Source organism: Hemitrygon akajei, chromosome 5, assembly GCF_048418815.1.
Source record: "Hemitrygon akajei chromosome 5, sHemAka1.3, whole genome shotgun sequence".
Classification (NCBI taxonomy): Eukaryota; Metazoa; Chordata; class Chondrichthyes; order Myliobatiformes; family Dasyatidae; genus Hemitrygon; species Hemitrygon akajei.
Window position 1 is genome coordinate 184,008,389 of NC_133128.1, and position 22,370 is coordinate 184,030,758.

At 38.7% G+C, this 22,370-nt stretch overlaps 1 protein-coding gene across 4 annotated transcripts in view; it reads right to left on the minus strand.

Moving 5' to 3' along the window:
- LOC140728545 (voltage-gated inwardly rectifying potassium channel KCNH7-like) overlaps positions 1-19,445 on the minus strand; it is a 523,000-nt gene extending 503,555 nt beyond the window's left edge. For all 4 annotated transcript variants that reach the window (XM_073047421.1, XM_073047422.1, XM_073047420.1 and 1 more), the window contains exons 1-2: positions 19,109-19,445; positions 7,373-7,603 (exon numbers count right to left, since the gene is read on the minus strand). In XM_073047421.1, the coding sequence (XP_072903522.1) occupies positions 7,373-7,603; positions 19,109-19,184 (307 nt within the window). In that variant the 5' untranslated portion in view covers positions 19,185-19,445. The remainder of the gene's footprint in view (positions 1-7,372; positions 7,604-19,108) is intronic.
- Between the last annotated feature and the right edge of the window lie 2,925 nt (positions 19,446-22,370).

Genomic DNA, 22,370 nt, shown 5'->3' on the forward strand with positions numbered 1-22,370 from the left:
TACAGCCAATGCTTAAATATTGCCAGCTATATTTCTTTCACCCATATAAGAGAAAAGTCACACAATAAGATATTTCTTCACAATCATACTACCATTGAAAGAGAAGGAATCACTAAAAATGTCTTACAGTTAAAACCATAAAAGCAACAATTGTTGTGACTCCAGTTTTGTATTGAAGATAAACATCACCAAGAATGACATTATTATTTTGATCCATAAAAATCTATGAGTGTTCTTCTTCCTATTATGAAATTAATATGTTAACTAACTGAAGTGGATTACTACTGTGTAAAAGAGGTATGCATCTCTTACATACAAGTTTCAGCTTTTTCCTTGCTCAGGCTGAGGCAAACTCATTAAATGTTACAGAAAACAAGTCATAAATTATGCATTTGCATTCTCAAATCTATTTCTGACAAATATAACACTTCACTGTAGACTTCAACACCATAGAGAGAACTACTTTGATCGAAAAGTAACTACATTCCACAGAATTGTTTCTATTTTAATATTTCTGCAATTGAATTGCTTCAGAATAATCCAAACTATCCGATACCTTCATTAAATATAAAAAAAAGTTGCATTTTCCAAAATATGGTGGGTGAACAAGTATTCTGCATCTACAAAGAATTCATTTCTATATTTGTTTCCTCTTCATTGAAGCAAAAAGGAAACAGAAAATCACAGCTGTTTGCTTCTCTACTAACTATTCCAAATCCCCAAATTCTCAGTTAGAAACATATAGACTACATTTACTATTTTCATCTGTGACTGGTAGAATTTTAGATATTAGTATAATCAAGGTCCATGCAGGAAAACAGTGTGAAAATAAAAGACGGGGAAAGTGGCCTACTCCTGTTTCTATGGTTATGTTGATCAGAAATTGCAATTGTTTCCAATGGATTTTGGGGGTTGCATTCTGTAGCTGTGTGGATTATCAATGATTCAAATCATTTTCCAATATCGCAATAGAGAAAATCTCTCAGAAGAGGCGACCTTCTGAAGACAATGCCTCAGAAACATGGTATCCATCAGTAAGGGTATGTAATATTGGGTCGGTCAAGCCTCTTCTTCCAAGAGCATCTCGACTATGATGGCTGCTTGTTTGACTGAATAAAGACATCTATATCCACCAACTTCAGTGTTTCTCCAGTGACTTTGTTCACAGTCACAACAAACACTACCTCACTACTTATTTTATATCTTGTATATATATTTCTTATTGTAATTTATGGTATTTTATGCATTGCATTGCTGCTGCAAAACAAATCTCACAGCATGTCAGTGATATTAAATCTGATTCCTTTTTATGATGAATATAGTTCATTTTGTATCATCAATGTATTCATTTCATTTGATTGATGCTCCCATCATATGATCTCATATCCACTGAATTGTGCTGGTATTTGACATTTGCAGTCTTGCGCATGATGGTAGAACTTTTTTCAAATCCTCAAACTTTCATGACTGTGAACGAAGTCGCCAGAGAGACACAATGGGTAGATATGATAGTCTTTAGTTGGGACAAGCCTTTGGAGTCACTCAGTAGAGCGAGACTCCCTGGCCCAACATTACAGCAAATTTTATTTGTTAAAAGCACAAAGGTATCAGGACAATTTCTATAGTTATAATGCCCTCTTTTGAGTTACATGTAATTTTTCAAATTCCTGGATCTTCCCACCAAAATGAATGTTAATTACAGTGGTCTCTGAGCTATATTCGTGTATTGGGTTGTTGATTTCATTCACTCAGACACAGACATCTCAAGTCATTTAGATGTTTCCTGGTCTGCAATTTACTCTAAATATGCAGCTCCAGGAAGACCATCATTCTGATCTGCATTTTAAATTCAATCTACAATCCATATTCAGACCTGAAGACCGGTTGCTGTTGAAATTAACATTTGCTATATTGCATCTCCAAAATATGTCTTAACAGTACCAGCAGGATAAAAGCTTGAATAGGCTATTACTACGTTTTCTGAAGTGAAAGAATTCAGTATTTATTTCAATTGTTTGCTTGGCAATAAACTGAATAATTAAAGTAAAGGCAATTAGAAATGTAGAGCTGTGGGGCCTTATAAACTACAGTTGTGTAAATATATATATGTTTTTATATCTCTTATTACCAAATGTTCTATCTACATTAGAATTTCACTGACAATGGAGTTCTATAAATAAACTTCCAAAGCAGTATGAAAACAAATTCATCTGATTCATCTGCCCCGCTATATACAAGATGAATCAATCTGAATATATTTAAATGTAGTAGCCATTAATTTAATGGGTGGAAAAATACAGGTTAAAATGAAAACACATGATAATTTAAAAGAAATGCAACTATAAGGGCTTACTTGAAGCAAAGTGTCAATCTATCTGTGCCATACATAATCATCCTAAAAATACAATGCACTTGACTAATAGACTGCTGTGTAAATGTATTTGTGAATGACAAGGCTATGGCAAAACCAATATTCTAGTAGCTCATTTTAAACAGCTATTAGCTTTTACTTGCTATTTTGCTGTGAATAAACTGTCTTTAAACTGAACATTAGTGTAAGAGTAAGTACCTAAATATATCTCCGTATGAGTCCCCAAATGGTAGGTTTCAAAAAAAAATCAGACTCGTATTTCAATCTCTGTTTCAATAAAGCAAGGTGGTTGCAGTGACCCCCCCCCCCCAGTTCTAGAAGCTGTTAAAGTAAATGAAATTTTCTTCGCCTGCTCTACATTTAATGGGTTTAAGCAATACTAATCAGCTTCTATTTCATTCAGATTTGAGATTGTTTTGCCTGCTTATATTTATACTATGACAGTAACCCAAGAGCCTGACTCAGCAAAGATAGTGATTACTTTTTAGGTAACTTGAACATTACATCACTGTTAGGGCGTGCAGTCTTCTGAGAGTGATGTCTAGGCATATTCCTGAGTTAGGGTGAAATGAAATTTATTTCCCATATGATCTCTGATGCATCGCTGACAATGTTTTTCCCAGAGATGAAAATTATTCTTGCTCTCAGCACTTACATTTCTCATCACAATGAAATCACCTTCTGCAAACATAATTCAAAAGAAATTTGATGGATGATTTTGCATTTCTGAAGCTCTTGGAATTTACGTGTTCTTCAAGCTGCTCAATACATACACACTAGATTCTCAGTGTGCATATTTACTTTCTTAGCATTCGTGTTCTTTGACATAGATAATGAACTAAAATTAGATCTTACATTAAATTGCAGGAGTAACCAATTTCAAAGTTTTCTACTCACTTAATAAACCTCAAAACTTTAATACTCAGGGGTGGCTACATGTATTGTACAAACAGATATTTCTACATTGAGAAAAATTACAATTCAATCATCTTAATTACAGAAAAATAAAAAACACAAATTGCTGGCAGAACTCAGCAGGCCAGAGAGCATCTATAGGAGGAGGTAATAATGACATTTCAGGCCGAAACCCTTCATCACCCTCCTGATGAAGGGTTTTGGCCTGAAACATCGTTATTACCTCCTCCCATAGATGCTGTCTAGCCTGCTGAGTTCTGCCAGCATTTTGTGTCTTTTATTTATTTCCAGCATCTGCAGATTCACTCGTGTTGCATCTTAATTACAGAATACTTTTTAACTGCTTAGCAGGTAAATAAGCTGAGGTAATGAATTATATAAAATAATTCAATTTTAGGCTTGACCAATGCTGAGTTAGTTTGCCTCAATTGGAATGATAATGGTGCACAATGATCATGTCTTCCAGGCAGGGAAGGAAAATTAATCAACGTATCTTCCTTTAATAATCATCCTGCTGGAAGGAAACTGCATAAAGGCAAGATCTGATTCATTTGACTTGCAATCCCGCATGGTTGAAAGTCTTGCTGCTTCCTTTCTATGGGTATGTACACTAAAGATGACAGCAGCACTAAGGGAATTGTTCTAAGCACTTTTTGGAAATGTTAGACAAAGTTAATAGAGAACTAAAAGCTAGGAAGTAGCTGGCTTGCTTCTGAAACTCAGAATGTGAGGACACGTTAAAATTCTCTAATAACAGAATTGAAACTGAAAAAACCTATATGGCTTCAATCTATACTGTAGAATTTTCATTAGAAGTATATTATGAATAATTTCACATCATAACCAACCACAGTTAAAACAATAAACTTCAACAACGCATTTCAAAAACAGCAGTCATTCATAAAAAGGTAACTAAACCTTCTAACTCAAATACCCAATCCTAGCGGTAGATTTAATTAGACATACTTTGTGAAAGCTGCTAATAAATACGATTTCCACTGAATTATCAACTAGAGCAGAGGTTCTCAACCTTCAGTCCATGGAGCTCTGTAGGGGTCCATGGAATAAAAAAAAAGTTGGGAATCACTGAACAAGAGGGAAAGACAAGGAGTGGATGCTCATCTATCAATATTGATAGATACAACTGGAGCTCTTTTCAAATACCTCGCATAGAAGCATTAGGAACACCACCATTCAGTCCCTTGGGTTTGCTCAGCCATCTGACATGATTGACGCCATGCATTAGCTTTCTTTTCCTGTATTTTGATACTCTTGCCTACTGTACAAAAAAAAAATCTAGTCTTGCAAGCACTGGTTTAGAAAAAGTTTCTCATTGCTGCTCTGCTACAGGGACAGTAGGTATGAAGGGCACTTTTCCAATTTTACCTCTGCTTTTCAGATTACATCATTTATTCTTGATTTAACCACCAGACAAAATATAATCTTTCTTACCCTAGCGAATTCTATCACATTTTAAACATCTCAATCAGATTACCCCATGATCTCCAGTCCTCAGAAGGGTAAGAAGACAAACTTTATACTGTACAGCCAGAATGTAGAACATAGAACAGAGAGCACAGTACAGACACTTGGTCCCTAATGTTATACCAACTTATATATACCTACTCCATGATTAATTTAATCCTTTGCTCCTACACAGTCCATAACCTTCCATTTTCTTACATCTGTGTGCTTATCTCAAAGTTTCAAGTAAAATTTATAATCAGAGTACATGCAAGCCACCACATCCGACACTGAGAATCTTATTCTGCAGGCATACTTAGCAAATCTGTAGAACAGTAGCTGTAAACAGGATCTACGGATAACAAACTGTGCAAACACAGATATAAATAAATAGCAGTAAATAACGAGCATGAAACAATAAGATAAAGAGTCCTTAAAGTGAGACCATCCGTTGCGAGAACGACAGAAATAGAATGAGTGTGGTTATCCCCTTTTGTTCAAGAGCCTGATGGTCAAGGGGTAGTAACTGTTCTTGAACCTGGTGGTTCAAGTACTGAAGCACTTTCACCTTCTACCTGATAGCAGCAGAAAGAAAAGAGCATGGCCTGGATAATGGATGCTGCTTTTCTGTCTAAGAGTGTTTGAAATGTTCCCATCATATCAGCCTCAACCACTACCCCCAGCAGTACGTTCCTAGCTACATCACTCTGTGTAAAAAAAAACCTACCTCTGACTCTCCTCTAAACTTTCCTCCGCTCACCTTAAATGGATGTCCTTTGGCTTTGACCATGATCACACTGGGGATAAAGGAGCTTGCTGTCCATTCTACCTATGCCTCTCATAATATTCTACACCTCTATCAATCGCCCCTCATTCTCTGTCACTCCAAAGAGATAACCCATAGTTGCCCTCATAATTTAAGTCTCAGTGTTATTCTGATGAATCTGTACTGCATGCCTTTCCTGAATATTAGTGTACAATATCAAACCAATATGGAAATCAAAATCCAGACATAGTATGGTTAATTTCCTCACTTAGCGGGCTTGAGGTTAAAGCAAACCTTCCGTTTCATTTTTGACCATTGTTTGTACCTGCTCATTGGTTTGATGTGTTATGCTTACTTAGAAACACATATTTTACAGCTCCTAAACATTTTCAATGAAAATATTTCAGTTCTTTGTAAAAATCAAAGTTGACAACCAAAGCCTTCCTCATATTCTACTTTATTTGCCAGAGTCTTGCCCACTCATCTTACCCATGTTTCTTCGAAACTAATTGCTTGTGTTACTTAATGCCCTTCCAAACTGAGTGCTACCAGTAAAACTCCAAGCCATTAACAAACATAGTGGAAAGCTGAGGTCAAGGGTTTCATCTTATCCCATCAGAGTGTCTTCCCATTATCTCCATCTCTATTCCTGGAATCCAAAATGAGGATCCCAACTTCAGATCTAAATACAAGCACCTTGCTAATTCAATTGTATCGATGAGATGTTTGTCTCCAAACATTACACAAGATATTTACTCCGGAAACTCTGCCAGTTCTTTTCATAACTGTAATATAGACAACAACAATAGGTACATTAGATACTATGCTTTTGGAAAAATCGATCTTGTCTGTTTTATTCTGATTTAACTAAGCCCCATGTGGCTTGATTGAATTAGGACATTACTAAGGAGGGTCCTTGTGGTGCTTGAACCATATTAATTCGACAAGCTAAATAAGCGATGTTGGAATTGCAACTAACATCTCAATCATTCACAACAGGAAAACTGTCTCAAAGTGCCAACTCCTGAATTCACAGTGGATAACTTCAATGCTTCATTCTGACTTTTAACTAATTAAAAAAGATGCTTACTACTTATTACGTTAATTAACTATTGTGCCTATGATTGAAATTTGTGAAAAAATAATTATGCACAATGTCTTCAAAAACATCTTCACCATCACAAAATTGTAATAAAAGTCTATAGCAGTAGCAAATAGAAATGTATTGTTATAAGGTTACAGGATAGTATTAGAATATGATACAGACTAACCCATGTTTAAAATTAATTTCTCTACAGTATTCTTGTCTACTTTCTTACCACAGCGCAGGAGGGGGCCATTTGGCCCATCAGGTCCAAGCCAGCTCTCAACATAGTAATCCTATTCCTCATATTCTTCCCTTCTGTTCCCTATAACCCAGCAATGATTCTCTCTCCTCCAAGGCCATCAACTGCAATTTTCCCCACAGAGTGGTAATTTCCCAGAACCAATTAATCTACCAGCTCATTTTGGTGATGTGAATGGCCTTGGGGACTAACCTGGACTAGGAGAAGCCTGCACAACCATAAGCAGAATATACAAAGTTTACACGAGAAGCAACTTAACTTAGCTTAAGTTAGCTCCTTGAGGCTGTTATACTGACTGCCACATCACTGCACCAGAAGTTTATTTTGTGTGTTTCTATCTTAGACAGTATTGAACTTCAGACAGTTAAAATATTACTTCTATTCAGATAGGTTCAATATTTTAAACTAATGTTTTGGTATGTGTATCCATTTCATTAAAATTCCTGTCACAAACACAAGCAGAGATTAATTCCATGCATTGTAGATTTTAAAAAAACTTCTTTATCCTACCATCTTTGCGATAGTATATGACATTGACTTTCCTTTCTTCTGAGCCTAGCAGAGCCTGAGCAATCTGGGCAATAGCATTCCGCTTGCTTTCTGGGCCATGCAGAAAATCACATGTACATGGCTTCTGCATGATATCCGGCCTTGAGAAGCCCGTCATTTCACAAAATCCATCATTGCAGTAAATAATTGCACAGTTCTGTACCCTTGCGTTCGCAATGATGAATTTTCTATCTGTGAAGAAAGTAGAAAAGGAAACAAATTAAGGGAGATATAATATGCTAGCGTGCTGTTACTCCTCTTGGTTAATGATTAGCAAACTGTCATCAGTTACAAGTAACATTAACGATAGGACGCACCTCAAGGATTTTACAAGAGGCTTGCAAATTTCATCAAATCCTTAAAATAGCAGTAGACAAAATATAGTTTATACTTAACAGATATTCACCATTAATGAAGCAAGATAAATGAAATCAAATTTCATTACAGTAGATTCTAGTTAATTGGGGCACATCAGGACCAATACATTTTGGCCCAATTAAGTGGCTGTCTCAAATAGTCAAAGTTTCATGGAGATAGTTAAAAACATTTTTAAAAAGACACTGGGTAACTGATTATATATTTAAATGAAATGTAGAACAAATCAGAATACCAACAGTACTATAAAACTGCAGTTCCCAATTGATGGAGGATTTAATTCAGTGTATGAAGCCGCGGTCTTTTGATTGACTGTAAATGAACAAAATCACTGCAACACCCAGTGCAGATAATGAACTGCCTTCATACAATGCTTTCAATAACTGCATACTCCAAACCTTAGCTTTCATAGTAACATTCAAGATTATATTCAATACCTTCAAATTCTTTGTAATTCTTAATACTGAAGTAGGGAAATAGTTTCATTTTCACTCAAGGCCATTTCTGGCATCTCCAAGCCTGAATATCTGAAACTGCAGCGGGCAAATCAGCAGAAGTCTTACTGCTTATTTCTCGCCAACTATCAGTGGCAAAAATCACTGCCTTTTGAAGACAAAGACATGCAACTGACACTATTTAAAAACTGTTCTCTCTAAGTACTATGTAGTGTTAAACTGACGCCACTTAAAAACTTTGACAATTGTTTCCTGTCCTGCTACAGTGCCTAGTGTCCCAAATAAATTAAGGGAATCACAGCAATTTTCAAATAGTTCTTGTTTTTTAAGGGTTGTCGCAAATAAGCGGCTGCCCTAATTAACTAAAGGCCCAATTAATCAGAATCCATTGTATCTGTTATACTCATTTTAATATTCACAATAGTAGATGTTAAAGTGAGTACATCAACTGTAAAGTTGATTTGAAAACATTCGCTGTGTTATGTCACTGCTCAGTAACACATAGGATAATAACCTGAGGAATGGGAGATAATTCTTCTGTGCGGTCATTGACAGCAAATTTGAAGGGTAGTGTGCATCTAGAGCATTCCATTCCAAGCTAGGACTAAAATATACCTCTGAGCTATTATAAATGCAGCATTTGTAACTGAACAGATTATAAAGTTGGAACAAATACACAACCAATTTAAAAGCTGAAAGCAGTCTCAATTATCTAGTTAGAATAATTTACAAATACACGTTCACTTAAAATGCAATTCATTTCAAATTCTACTGCAGATTTCTTATGTAGAAGTATGCTGCAGATTTATAAGAACAAGCTTTCTCTGTGCAGTTTTCACATTATATTGATAATGTCCTGACGTGCAATTGTGTAATTGGAAGCACGAAGGAGAAATTAGTTCTTTATGCTTAAATAATGTTATTTGTACTTGGTGGCAGCTGGATTAGCTATGATTATCATGAAGTGGATTTTTTGAAAACAAAAAAAAGGTTTGTTACAAATCCATCCTTACTAACCTACCATTCTGACACACATTACAACAATAGGAGGAATATGATACAGGTACATGAGCAAGTTGTGCGGAATGCCATCTGTTGTGGGAGTAATGATGGCCCTCACAAAGTTTTACAACTTGATGTGATTATAAATTCTTTGTTATCACAGTTGGTCTCATTTGAACTTTCACCTTAAACATGCACATCAGGCTGCATCAATGAACACTGGTAATTATTTTTGGAACTAGATATTTATTGGAATAGGCATCAACAATACTGGAGTGCTTTGATTGGCTGGTTTTGAATCACATTAAATCCCATCTTCCCCCTATATTGGACCCCCTCCAAATCACTTGTCACTCAAATCAGTTGATGGATGGAGCCATAGCCTCTGCACTCCACTCCATCCTGTCCCACCTGGAAAATAGTCCCTCATATGGCATAATGCTGTTTATTTATTTCAGCTCAGCATTTAATACGTTCATAGATCTGAAGCTGGTGGGTAAACTATCCTTTTTCAGTCTCAACAACTCTCTCTGTGAATGGATCTTGGACTTCTTAACAAAAGGCTGCCATCAATCCATGTTGGCAGAAGCATCTCTAGCTCCAGCACACTGAGCACTGGTGATCTCCAGGGCTGCATGCTCACCCTGCTGATGTTCACAATGCTGATGCATGACTGCATTGCTAGATCCAGTTCAAACAGAATTGTCAAATTCACTGATGTCACAACAGTGGTTGGCCTCACCCAACAAGGAGATGGTGTATGGAGACGAGGTAAAGCAGCTGGTAGAATGGTGCAAACAACAACTTGAGTCTTAACATGGATACCACCAGAGGTAATTGTGAACTTAAGGAGGCTGCAGGCTAACCCTTCCTCATTGTACTTATGCAGCTGTTTCGTGGAAAGAGCTAGATGCTCCAGGTATCGGGGAGTGCTCTTAATGGATGATCTCACCTGATCCCTCAACACCACCTCTTTGGTCAAAAATGCACAACAGAGTCTCCACTTCTTGAGGAAATTGAGGTGAGTGAGGCTACCACCTCTCCCCATTCTAACCAGTTTCTACAGGTGTAACATCGAAAGTGTCCTGACCAGCTGCGTCACTATCTTTTACAGGAAGTGGAAGGCATCTGGCTGCAAATCACTGCAAAGGTTTGAGAGGCCTGTCGAGAAGATCATCGGGGCTCCTCTTCCACCCATCACTTATCAGGAGCATAGCATATGCAAGGCCCTTAGCACTGTCGGTGACGCCTCCCATCTGTCAAACAATCGCTTTGACACCATCATCAGGAAGGAGGTACAGTAGCATTAGGATATGAACTGTTAGGATGGAAAACAGGTTTTTTTCTCACCCCCCTCCCCCCAGCAAGTAAACTACTGTACTCACTGCCACTGCCCAGGTCTCGACACGCATGAAGCGCTAGCAGTGTTATACTGTTTATTTTTTAAGCTTGTGTCAATAACACAAGTTATTATGTGTTAATTTATTTGTGGTAATATTACTTTGTGTTGTGAGTTATATCTATTGTGTTGTGTCCAATGGTCTGGAGGAGCATTGTCTCGTTTGGCAGAATAGATGTGTACAGTTAAATGACAATAAACTTAAAGTCGAACATAACTGATTTGATGAAAATTCATTTTGAAAGACGAGGATTATCTTTCTTCCTTGCAGAAAACTAGCAGCTGCTTTGGTTTTGGTACATTGACTGGTGGGATAATTTATTGTAGGCATATCCTCTGATGATTGGGTCAAGCTCCACTAGAAAAATCTGCCAAGTTAATCAAAGCTAGAACTTCAGCATCTTACTCCCTACGAGGCCCTCCTTAGGTCAAAGTCGACCACAGATGTTGCATGCTTGCTGTGTAGCTTGTACACAAGCCAGGGCTCTATGAGATGGAGAGTATGCTGTTGACCACACAGCAGGCTCCCCCACTTCACACAGCTGATAAATCCAAAAGACTGGCAGAGATCGATAGAGTTTGGCACCAGGGGCACCTCAGTAGTTGCCAGTCAGCGTTGAACCTCAACGTAGGACTCCCTTAGGGACTCCAGCTCCAGATTTTTCCTGGGAGTTTACTCCCAAAGTCTTCCTTCGTGAGTGGGTGGAGGTTTAAGATCAGAATTTTCCCTCTCCTAGATGAACTGTCAACCACAGCTGACAAGCCCCAACTGACCAAAGCAATTGGTTTTAAGGTGCCAGTAACCCACCCTTGCCACATCTCCTGTCAGTAGAAAAGGTTCTGCAGTGCTTAGTAGCTAAGCCACACGTGAAGGCCAGGAGCTAGGCTTGGTTGTCAGAGGCAATTTGATGTGTATACTATTGAGAATATTTAATAGGCAGTGGAAGCTTATACCCACTACCATCACCTCCCCCCTCCCCCCTCCCCACCAACTGCATCCTTCCAGCTATGAAAAACTTATGAAACCCAACATCTTACTGCACAGTTGGAAATGTTAGATTTGAATGAGACTTCAAACTCAGGGAGCTAAGGGTGCCCACTCAGGTGAACCTCACAGGCACCAAGGTATTATTTAAAGAGGAATCAGAAAGATTTCTCTCTGTTTTGGCAAAACAGTCACCTAAGTTACACCACTAAAAATTGATCCATTCTGATTGCCGTTAGTGGGATCATCCAATTACAAAATGGATCTTGAATTTTTGTACAATAGCTTTGAATGCTATGAATGTTTAAAGAAAGGCCTTGAACGTTCAAAACTGCCTATGCGTCTCATTGTTTGATTCAGTGGAAGACATGCCCGTAAAACAGGAATGAATAACATTATAAATGTACTGCACGGTGTCTCTGTTAGTAGCACTGTGAAGAAAATATCTTTAATGCATAGGAGCTAATTTGTGGTTGTAAGAATATACCCATGCTCCAGTTGACCCAGGGCGAAACTTCATCTCTAGCTTTGATTCGCAAGATTACTCACTGAGCTCATGAATTCCAAACGTTTTAACTACTTAAATATGACGATGCACCTACACCATGACATTTGTATTTTTCATACTATCTAATGTCATCCCACACAATGTTTGATGTTTGTAGTAACAGTTGCAGCCAGGATAAGCCCAGTAACTTTAGGAATTTAGCCCATGGAAAAATATTCATCGGGTATCCATTATGAGTACAATCTACAAATCTGTTCATTTACTTGCTGTATGTCACATTTTACCTTAAATGTGCTGAAGCAGAACAGATTAATTATGTTATGAATCTTAACATCTGATTTGCTGTGTATGTGACAATAGACTTTGTACTGAACTCTGATTAAGGGCCACACCAACTGCCACAAATAGGACTTCCTAGTGGCCAAACATTTTAATTCCCATTCTTGTTCCACAAGATGATCCATGGCCTTATCTTGGCATAAGGAGAGGCCACCCTGAGGGTGGAGGAGCAACACCTTAAATTCCATCTGGGTACCCTCAACCCTGATGACATGAGTATTGATTTCTCCTTTCAGAGAACAAATTTCAGTCCCCTCCCTCCTCTATTTCCCACTCTGACCTTTTACCTCTCCTCACCTGCCTATTACTTCCCCATAGGTCACCTCCTCCTCTTTCTTCAATTGTCTACTCTCCTCTCCTATCAGATCCCTTCTTCTTTATCCCTTGACCTTTCCCACCCACCTGGCTTCACCTATCACCTTCTGGCTCGCCTCCGTACCCTCCCCCCTACCTTTTCATTCTAGCATCTACTCCCTTTCGTCTCAGTCCTGAAGAAGGATCTCGGTCGACTGTTTACTCTTCTCCTTAGATGCTACCTGACCAGTTGAGTTCCTCCAGCACTTTGTGTGTGCTATTGACTTTAATTGGTAACTTTGTTTCCTACTCTGTGGGCACTGCATTTACTGAGCACTTCCTGTCTTTATTTGAGATTTTCAATGGTCATGACATTTTACTTTGGTAAATTTTAAAATAAAATTATGAAGAAAATTGTCAGGGAAATGGACGAGGTGCATTGTTAATTGAGAAGAATTACATTTATTTTTTGAATATTTTCAGCTAAGCTTCTCACATGTTATCTTCACAAAAACTTGTAATTTTTAAATCTCTGATCACTTTCGGAGCAAGCATAGAATAGGTCCATCATATCCATGCTGACCTTACTGCCTATCTGCCCCAATTCTACTTGCCCACACTAAGCCCATATCTTTCTATGCCTTGCCTATTAAAGTGTCCATCTAAATGTCCTTTAAACAGACTGACTGTACCAGACACTATTACTTCATATAGTAGTGAGTTCTAGATACCAACCATTCTCTCTGTAAAGAAAGTTACCCTCAAACCCCTTTGAAACTCCTACCTCTCATCTTAAATGAGACTTATTTATTTTTGATTCCCTCACCACGGAAATAAGATTTTGATTATCTAACTTATCTATGCCACTTATAATTTTACACACCTCCAATTTCCACCCCTATAGAGACGAGTCTCAAGGCTGCATAATGTATACACACATTGATAATAAATGTACTTTGAACTTTGATAAGTGAAGACTTGTAGTCCGGGCATTGTCCTGGTGAAACTCCTCTGCACTCTGCCCAATGCAACAACAGCATTTCTGTAGTGTGGCTACCAATATACCCCCAAGTGAAGTCTAACCACTGCTTCATAAAGTTGAAATATAACACCCTATATTCCATGCTCTATCCTACAAGGACAAACATGCATTGTGCCTTCTTCACCATCCTATTTGTTTGTATTGACTTTGCATGGAACTATGGACTTGAGTCAAATGTCTCTGTTCATCAACAGTGCTCAGAGCTTAACCATATACTGAATATGAACCTAACTATATACTGGATATGGCTTACATCTATTTGACTTCCCAAAATACATAACCTCACACTTGTTAGGATTAAACTCCATCTGCCAATGCTCTACTCAAATTTCCATCTGACCTATATTCTGTTGTAGCCTTTGTAATCTTCCTCACTATTCACAAAACCCCAATAACGTTTGTGTCATCTGCACACTAATAGACCATACCTCCAAGATTCATATTCTAGTTGTTATGGTACATCATGAACAACAAGGATCCCAGCACCAACTCCTGTGGTATGCCACTTAAGACTTCCCATCCTTTAACCACTAACCTCTGCCTCTATCACCAAGCCATTTGTGGATACAATCAGCTAACTATCCTTGGATCCCATGTGTTGAAACAGGCTCCATTACCTTTTCAAAAAACTCGAATTAGTGAGACAGGGTTTGCCCAGGTGGTATTGGACTTAAGGTTCATATACCTCTATCATGATGGCAGCATTGAGAATGGAACATGATCTGGATGGTGGGGGCCCTTGATGATGAATGCTGTTTTCTTGCAGGAGTACTCCTTGTAGATGTGATCAATAGTTGGAAGGATTTTTCCAGTGGTGGTCTGGGCTGTATCCACCACTTCTCAAAGTAGTTGCCCATCGAACCTTACACCACCTGCCCAGTTTCATTTCCCAAGATAAAATCAAGTATTGTCCTGCCTCTTGCAGTTCATATAGTCTTATAAGTATTTCTAGAATGAACTTAACAGAATTTCACCCCATCTCAGCCCCTTCTACTAAGGTAATGCTAATTAATATAGAGAAAGTTAAAAGCCCTCACTGAAACAACCCTATTGCACTTAAGTTTTGTTAATTTGTTATCTATTTCTCTAATTCCTGCTGAATATTGGCAGCCTGATTATATAACCCCAACAAAATGATTGCCTCTCTCTTATTCCCAAGTCCTACTCATATGGCTTATTGGATGATCTCTCCAGGATGTTCTCTAAAAAATGTGTGATGTTGTTCCTGATCAATGGTGTGAATTACTCTCCCCTTTTGTATTCTCCTCTGTCACACCTGAAAATTCTCTATCCTGGAATGTAAGCTACCAGTCCTGCCCTTCCCTCAATCAAATTTCTGTGATATAATGACATCATAATTCCAAATGCTGATGGATGCTCTAAACTCATCTGACTTGTATGTGGGATTCTTATTAGCATTGATGCTGTTAAGCCTCTTCATTCCTCTAGCCTGTCTGTCTCCTATGCCCAGTGAATTGTCTGAATTACTTTCTACATTTTTTCTTCACTTTTGTACAGTGTCAATGTTTCTCAACGACCTGCTAAATTAGTGTAAAACCTTTGAGCAGCATAATCAAAATTCCATGCAAGGATATTGATCCCCTTCCAGTTCTGGTGCAACCTGTCCTCATTCCACACGTTACACCTACCCCACAAGCAACCCCAAAGATCCATGTGTTAAAGCCATTCTTCATGTGTATTTATATTTAAAGTTATAGAGATATGGAAGGCCCTTGCATGTAGCTAACAACCTGAGTATATTGATTACTCAACCTGATTACTCAAACTGAAATATGTGCAATATCTAATTCCAGATGACTGGAAAATTGCAAATGTTACTCCACTCGTCAAGAAGGGAGAGAGACAGAATATTATTAGGAAATAATAAACCAGTTAATCTGACCTCAGTAATTGGGAAGATGTTGGAGTCGATTGTTAAGGATGTGGCTTTGGGGTACTTGGAGGCACAGGATAAAATAGGTTGAAGTCTGCATGGCTCCTTAAGGGAAAACCTTGCCTAACAAACCTGTTGAAATACCTTGAAGAAATAACAAGCAAAATAGAAAGAGGAGAATCAGTTGTGTACTTGGATTTTCAGAAGACCTTGACAAGGTGCCACACATGAGATTGCTTAACAAAATTAGAGCCCATGGTATTACATGAAAGATACTAGTATGGATAGAGCATTGGATGATTGGCAGGATACTAAGAGCAGGAATAAAGGAATCCTTTTCTGATTGGCTGCTGGTGATTAGTGGTGTTCCACAGGGGTCTGTGTTCGGGCCATTTCTTTTTATGGTATTGTCAATGGATGATGGAAATGATGGCTTTGTGGTAAAGTTTGTGGATGATACAATGATAGGTGGAAGGGCAGGTAGTGTTGAGGAAGAAGAAAAGTCACAGAAGTACTTGGACAGATTTGGAGAACAGGCAAAAAAATGGCAGATAGAATACAGTTTCAAGAAGTGTATGGTCATACACTTTGGTAGAAGAAATAAAAGAGTAGACTATTTTCTAAATGCTGAAAAAATTTGAGGTGCAAAGGGTCTTTGGAGTCCTCATGCACGATTTTCTAAAAGTTGATTTTCAGTTTGAATTTGTGGTGAGGAAGGCAAGAGCAACATTAGCATGTATTTCAAGAGGACTAGAATATAAAAGAAAGGATGTAATGTTGATGTTTAATAAGATACTGGTGACACCTCACTAGGAGTACTATGAGCAGTTTTGGGCCCCTTATACAAGAAATCGTGTGCTGACATTGGAGAGGGTTCAATGGAGGTTCACAAAATTTATTCCAGGATTGAAAACCTCAGCATTTGGGGAGCATTTTATGAGCTTGGGCCTGTACTCAAAGGATTTCAGAAGAATGGGGAGGGGGCGGGAAATCTCATTAAAATCTATTGAAGGTTGAAAGGCCTCAATAGAGTGGATGTGGTGAGGGTGTTTCTTACAGTAGGGGAGTACAAGACCAGAGGACAATTACTCAAAATAAAAGGATTTTCATTTAGAATAGAGGTGAGGAATAGAATATTTTTTGCCAGAGAGTGGTGAATCTGTGGAATGCATTGACACGGGCAGCTGTGGAGGCCAAGTCATCGAGTATATTTAAGGCAGATGTTGATAGATTCTTGATTAGCCAGGGCATGAAGGGATACAGGGAGAAAGTACGAGATTGGGGCTGAAAAGTAAATGGATCAGCTATAATGAAATGCTAGAGCAGACTTGATGGGCCAAATAACCTAATTCTACTCATATATCTTATGATCTTAATACTGGTTTGTGGAAAGGAATCACCTTCTCTGCATTATTATCATTAATTCTATTGCTGTGGTGTATTCCACTGGGTAGTTTGGTATGTCAGTCACTGGATCAGCAGGAAAAACATGATTGTGCTATTTCAATCATGCAGATATGACGGTTAACTGATTTAATGGCAACTGAGGATGTAGTGAAGAGTTTCAGGCACCATAGAAAACAGGAATTGAAGGTAAGATAGCAATATACTCCATAAAATGAGTCTACAACAGGCTTTCACAAACTGGGTTCCACTGACCCCTTGCTCAGTGGTACTGGTCCATGGCACAAGGTTGGGAACCCCTGGTCTACAACATTGACAGTGACCAAGCATTAACAACTTTTTCAAGGGCCCCATAGCATTGTAAACTCCTTTGTGAGTAACATTGTCAAATGGCAAAACTTCCTGCCTAGCTGAATACAATAAGCACTGAACTGTCAGAACCCAGGAGATCCAACTGCTGTGCACCTGTTGGTGACTGGGAAGCCAGCCAACCATGTCATGTGAGAAGGGACAAAGAGCTCATGTGCTTTTTCACAGCCCAAGTTAAACTTCATAATGCACTGAAAAAGCAAAATGACTGAGCATTTGTTCAAAACAACACACAGATGAAACTGGCTCCGTAATGGGGCTTCAATGTAATTTAGGTGAATGGTCTCTTTCAAAATGCTAGGATGGATTCTCCTACAGCTGAAGCTGTTGACAGCAATCGGCAATGGACTTGTTCAGAAACAGCCATGGTTGCCAAATATGAGAAACAGAAGGGGAAAATTAGCTTTGGGTCAGGAATGAAGTTTTAAAACAAATGTTATGAGATTTAATTTAGTATCTAACAATGCTGTAATTTAGTAGAACTGTTTGGTGCTGAAATAAGGAAAATTCTCCTATGCTTAGTAATAACACCTCTTTAATGATCTTGAATATTTAACACATTCAACATCAATTTTAGAAGACTTTTAGATGAACAATATAACACAGTAATGAATAGGGCAGATGTCTGCCTACAGGCGAATATGCTATTCCTCATTTTGTCCGGACAGATAGGTTAAGATGAAAACTGAGTCAACTTTCTTGTAATGTTTATGAAGTTGACATCGTGAAATTTAGATGTTGAAGCTTTCATAAGTATTGGCAAATAAATCATAATAATGCCAGAAAATATTGGTGGTACTCAACAAATCAGGAAACAGTTGTGGTGAGATACAGGATAAATGTTTCAGCCTGATGCCCTTTCTTCTGGAAGGAAAAATGTGTTCCCTGTTTGTTCACAGAAAATAGCATGAATCCGAGTTCATGTTCAAAGAACTTGCATTTAGTATAGATCAATGATTCTGGAAGTCAACTTATCTCATATAGGCAAAGACATTATATGGGCAATTTTATGCTCCTCATTCATATTCTGAATCATGGACCAACATTGCCAAACCCTTAACTATCATAAAGAGAAATGCATATTACATCTGTTTCTCTGGGCTAGTTGTAACCTTGCTACCAAATCCTGGATGCAGATCCACTGTATCACTTAATTTACTTGAGGTGAAAAAATGGTACAACTTTGTTTATAACTACAGTATCATTAGAGAAAAAAAATCCTCCTGTTTTATATAGAAGCACATGGCATATACTCTTCACTTGTCATGAGTACCTTCTGCCAATGCTCAGTTAGTATTTATACTCTTTCAAATTAGAGTTTATTCCTCGAAACTGGTTGGTTTTGTCGTCTGGTGGGACTGATGTTAAATTATATAAACGATACAGAGACGTAGCGACTTACGTTGGATTTCCAAAACAATAGTGATATGGCCGATTATTATTTGAATTTTGTAAAGAAAGCCAAACACAAAAATAAAGCTATATTGACAATACTACCCCGCCTTTACAATAATCTTTGTATTTTCTCAAACACCGAAAGATAAATTGCCGAAGGACGCAAAACCTACCGCCACACATTCAGATTAACTGGACCTTGAAATTTGGCAGGAAGTGTGTTTATTTTTACTTACTTTGACCTTCGAATTTCCTTATAATAGTCCCCAAAAAGGTATTCTGCGGTGCAACATGCCCTCTTCGCACAGGCATGGTTGTTATGTTGCGGATGTTTTGCCCCGATTTAAACAGCCGGTCCGAATCCGCTCGGTCTGTGCTCCTCTTTCAGCCACTCTGCCTCCCTTTGTCAGAAAAGCATCATCAACAACACAGCCTTTTTCCGCTCGCCAAAACCAGACCGTCCGCCAACATCTAGAACTCGGGGTCCCCCAGCAGAGCCAGGCGCCGGCGCAGAGGACAATTAATATATCCCGATTCACGTTCACGGAACAAAAGCATTGCAAATTTTCGGAAGGAGCTACTCCTTTCAAAACGCTGAGGTGCTGCTGAACGGAAGATATCAGCAGTTCTGAGCCTGGGTGACGCTCCCCTTAGCTCCACACGTAGCTCTGATTACCAAAGCGTATCTGTGTACAACTGATCGCTACCCATTCCACTTAACGTTGGAAATCATATTCAGCGAACAGTACATGGGATTAAAAGCAAAGAAGGGAAAAGGGGTACCCACACCTTTGGTTCGCAAAGTCAAGGCAGTAAATACTTGTGAAAACAATCACCGCTGTTAATTTGCTGATGGCTGTCCATGGTGCTGAACACAACTCCAATTTAATTTGAAATGGCGCAGGTGTTTCAGAAAAGTAAAGTAGATCTATCTATACAGAAGCAGTCAAAACATACAAACAACTAAATAGAAATGTGCTATTAATATGTAAACGAAATAGGGTTATCTTCGGAGCAGGAGAATAGGAATGGCGTCAAGTGTAAGCTTGAGAACACGTTCGATCCCCAAATAAGGAGATGAATTTGGCAATTAAGAACAAGTTAAAAATCGTAAACCGGGAACTGCTAAGCAAATTGATATTGATGAATGTTATTTATCCGTGTGCTATTCAAGTAATCTGATGGAATTTGGAGCTTAATATGTACGTTATTCAATGTGAACCAAGAAATCAAATGTAAGAGCTATCTCGATTTTACCTTCAGGTAAAACAGTGCAGCTGAGTGTTGTTAGAAATAAAACGCAACCAAGGTGCTGGCAATAAATATTCAATTAAAGGAATAATCATAACGTTGTCGCGCCCAGGCATAAGGATTACCGATAGTTTAGAACACTTAAAAATGAACTTCACTTAAAAATTCCCCAAGTCGCCAATGATAGGCAACTTAGATTTAGTCACTGGATTGTTTTAATGATGCGATAGATTCGAAGGCATAAATTGATACATTTCTCATCTTGCTGAATGGGAATGTAGACGTGGCAAGACGTTCCGGTGTACTTTGAGAGTGTAATTTTCTATTTGCTTCAGTCTCCCACCTTTTAGGGAAAACCCCGAATGATTCAAAGACACGTTCCATTTCAGTAGTGGAAGTTGAAATAAATATAACAGAGAAGCCAATGGTAGAAGTTAATTTTTTTTATGAATAAAGGGTGGTAGAGCAGTCTGAGCCCAATCACTGTTGAACCCTGTTTTTTCTCTCTCTAATAACCTGCCTCATTTTTCTTCTTAACTTATTTTCTCACTTTTTATTGACAGTGTCAAATTTATGATCCCCTGTCAGGATGAACCTATATCTTTATCTCTATCTCAATTTCAAAGCTTAAAAAAAGTTGAGTAACACGTACAAAATGGTGGAGGAACTCGGCAGATCAGGCAGCGTCCATGGCAAGAAATAGAATCCACATTTTGGGTAGAGACATTTCATCAGGACTGGAAGGGAAGGGGGAAGAAGCCAGAATAAGAAAGAGTGTGAATATGTGATGTTGTTTCTCTAACCTGAGAGTGGCCTCTTCTTGGCAGTAGAGGAGGCCATGAACTGGCATAGAACAAAGAAAATCTAAGACACATTACAGGCCCTTTGGCACACACTGTTGTGCCAAGCATGTACCTACTCTAGAAGCTGCCTAGAATTTCCCTACTGCATAGCCCTCTATTTTTCTAAGTTCCATGTACCTATCTAAGAGTTTCTTAAAAGACCCTATTGTATCCATCTCTACCATCTTCACTGGCAGTGCATTCCACCCACCCACTACTTTCTGTGTGGAAAGCTTACCTCTAACATCCCCTTTGAATCCACTTCTAAGCATCTTAAAACTATGCGCCCTCGTGTTAGCCATTTCAGCCCTGGGAAAAAAGCCTTTGGCTAACCACATGATCAATACCTCTCATCATCTTATACACCTCTATCAGGTCACTTCTCATACTTCATTGTTCCAAGGAGAAAAGATCAAGTTCACTCAACGTATTCTCATAGTCGAAGTGAAGTCCAGAAAAAGTATTCAAACTTACATGCCCTTGTTTTCTAAGTGTGTCAGGGTCAGCTGAACAACAGATAATGTGGCATTGGTTGTAGACTTGTTCTGTAGGTAAGCATATTGGTGAGTGTCCAGTGTGGCAGGAATGGAAGTTTTAGTATGTGCCATTACCAGACTGTCAAATCACAAGGTGATAGCCGTCAGTGCCACTGGGAGTTCAGTTCTGAAGGTGTAGAGCTCTCTGGTACAGGGATGATGGTGGCTGATTTGAAGCATGTGGGACCAGTGTCCTGGATGAGTGAAGTGTTGTTTGATGCCCATAAAAACATCAGTGAGCTGGGGTGCACACTCCCTGAGTTCTTGGGATGGGATGTTGTCTGGCCCAGCTGCCTTATGGGAGTTGACTCTCTGCAGAGTTCTTCTCATGTCTGCTGCTGTTATAGAGAGTGGCTGCTCACCTAGAAGGGGGTAGCTTTTGTGGCTGGTATTGTATTGTAGGCTTCGAAGCATGCATAGAAGTTTAGAAAGTCAGGGAGGGAGATGTCATTGGTACAGTTGACACTGCTTTTCCTTTCTTGGTCAGTAGTGCCTTTGATGCACAGCCAGAAATGCTGGGGATCATTTTTGGACAGGTGTGCCTGAATTTTTTGATCGTGGGTAGTCTTTCTCCTGTTGATGCAATTGGTGACATACCAAATCTGCTCAAATTCCTAATGAAGTAGAGCCACTGCTATGCCTTCCTCGTGCCTGTGTCAATGTGTTTGGCTCAGGATACATCCTCTGAGATGTGGAAGGAAAGTCATACTTGACTTATCTCCTTGAGGTGTGACTGGTAAAATGGATAAGAGGGAAACCAGTGGTGGTCTGTTGAGATTTTTGAAAAGGTTTCAATGATATCCCACACAGGAGGTTGGAACATATTCAATTACATGTGCAGGTTCAGGAACAGTTATTACCCCTCAACC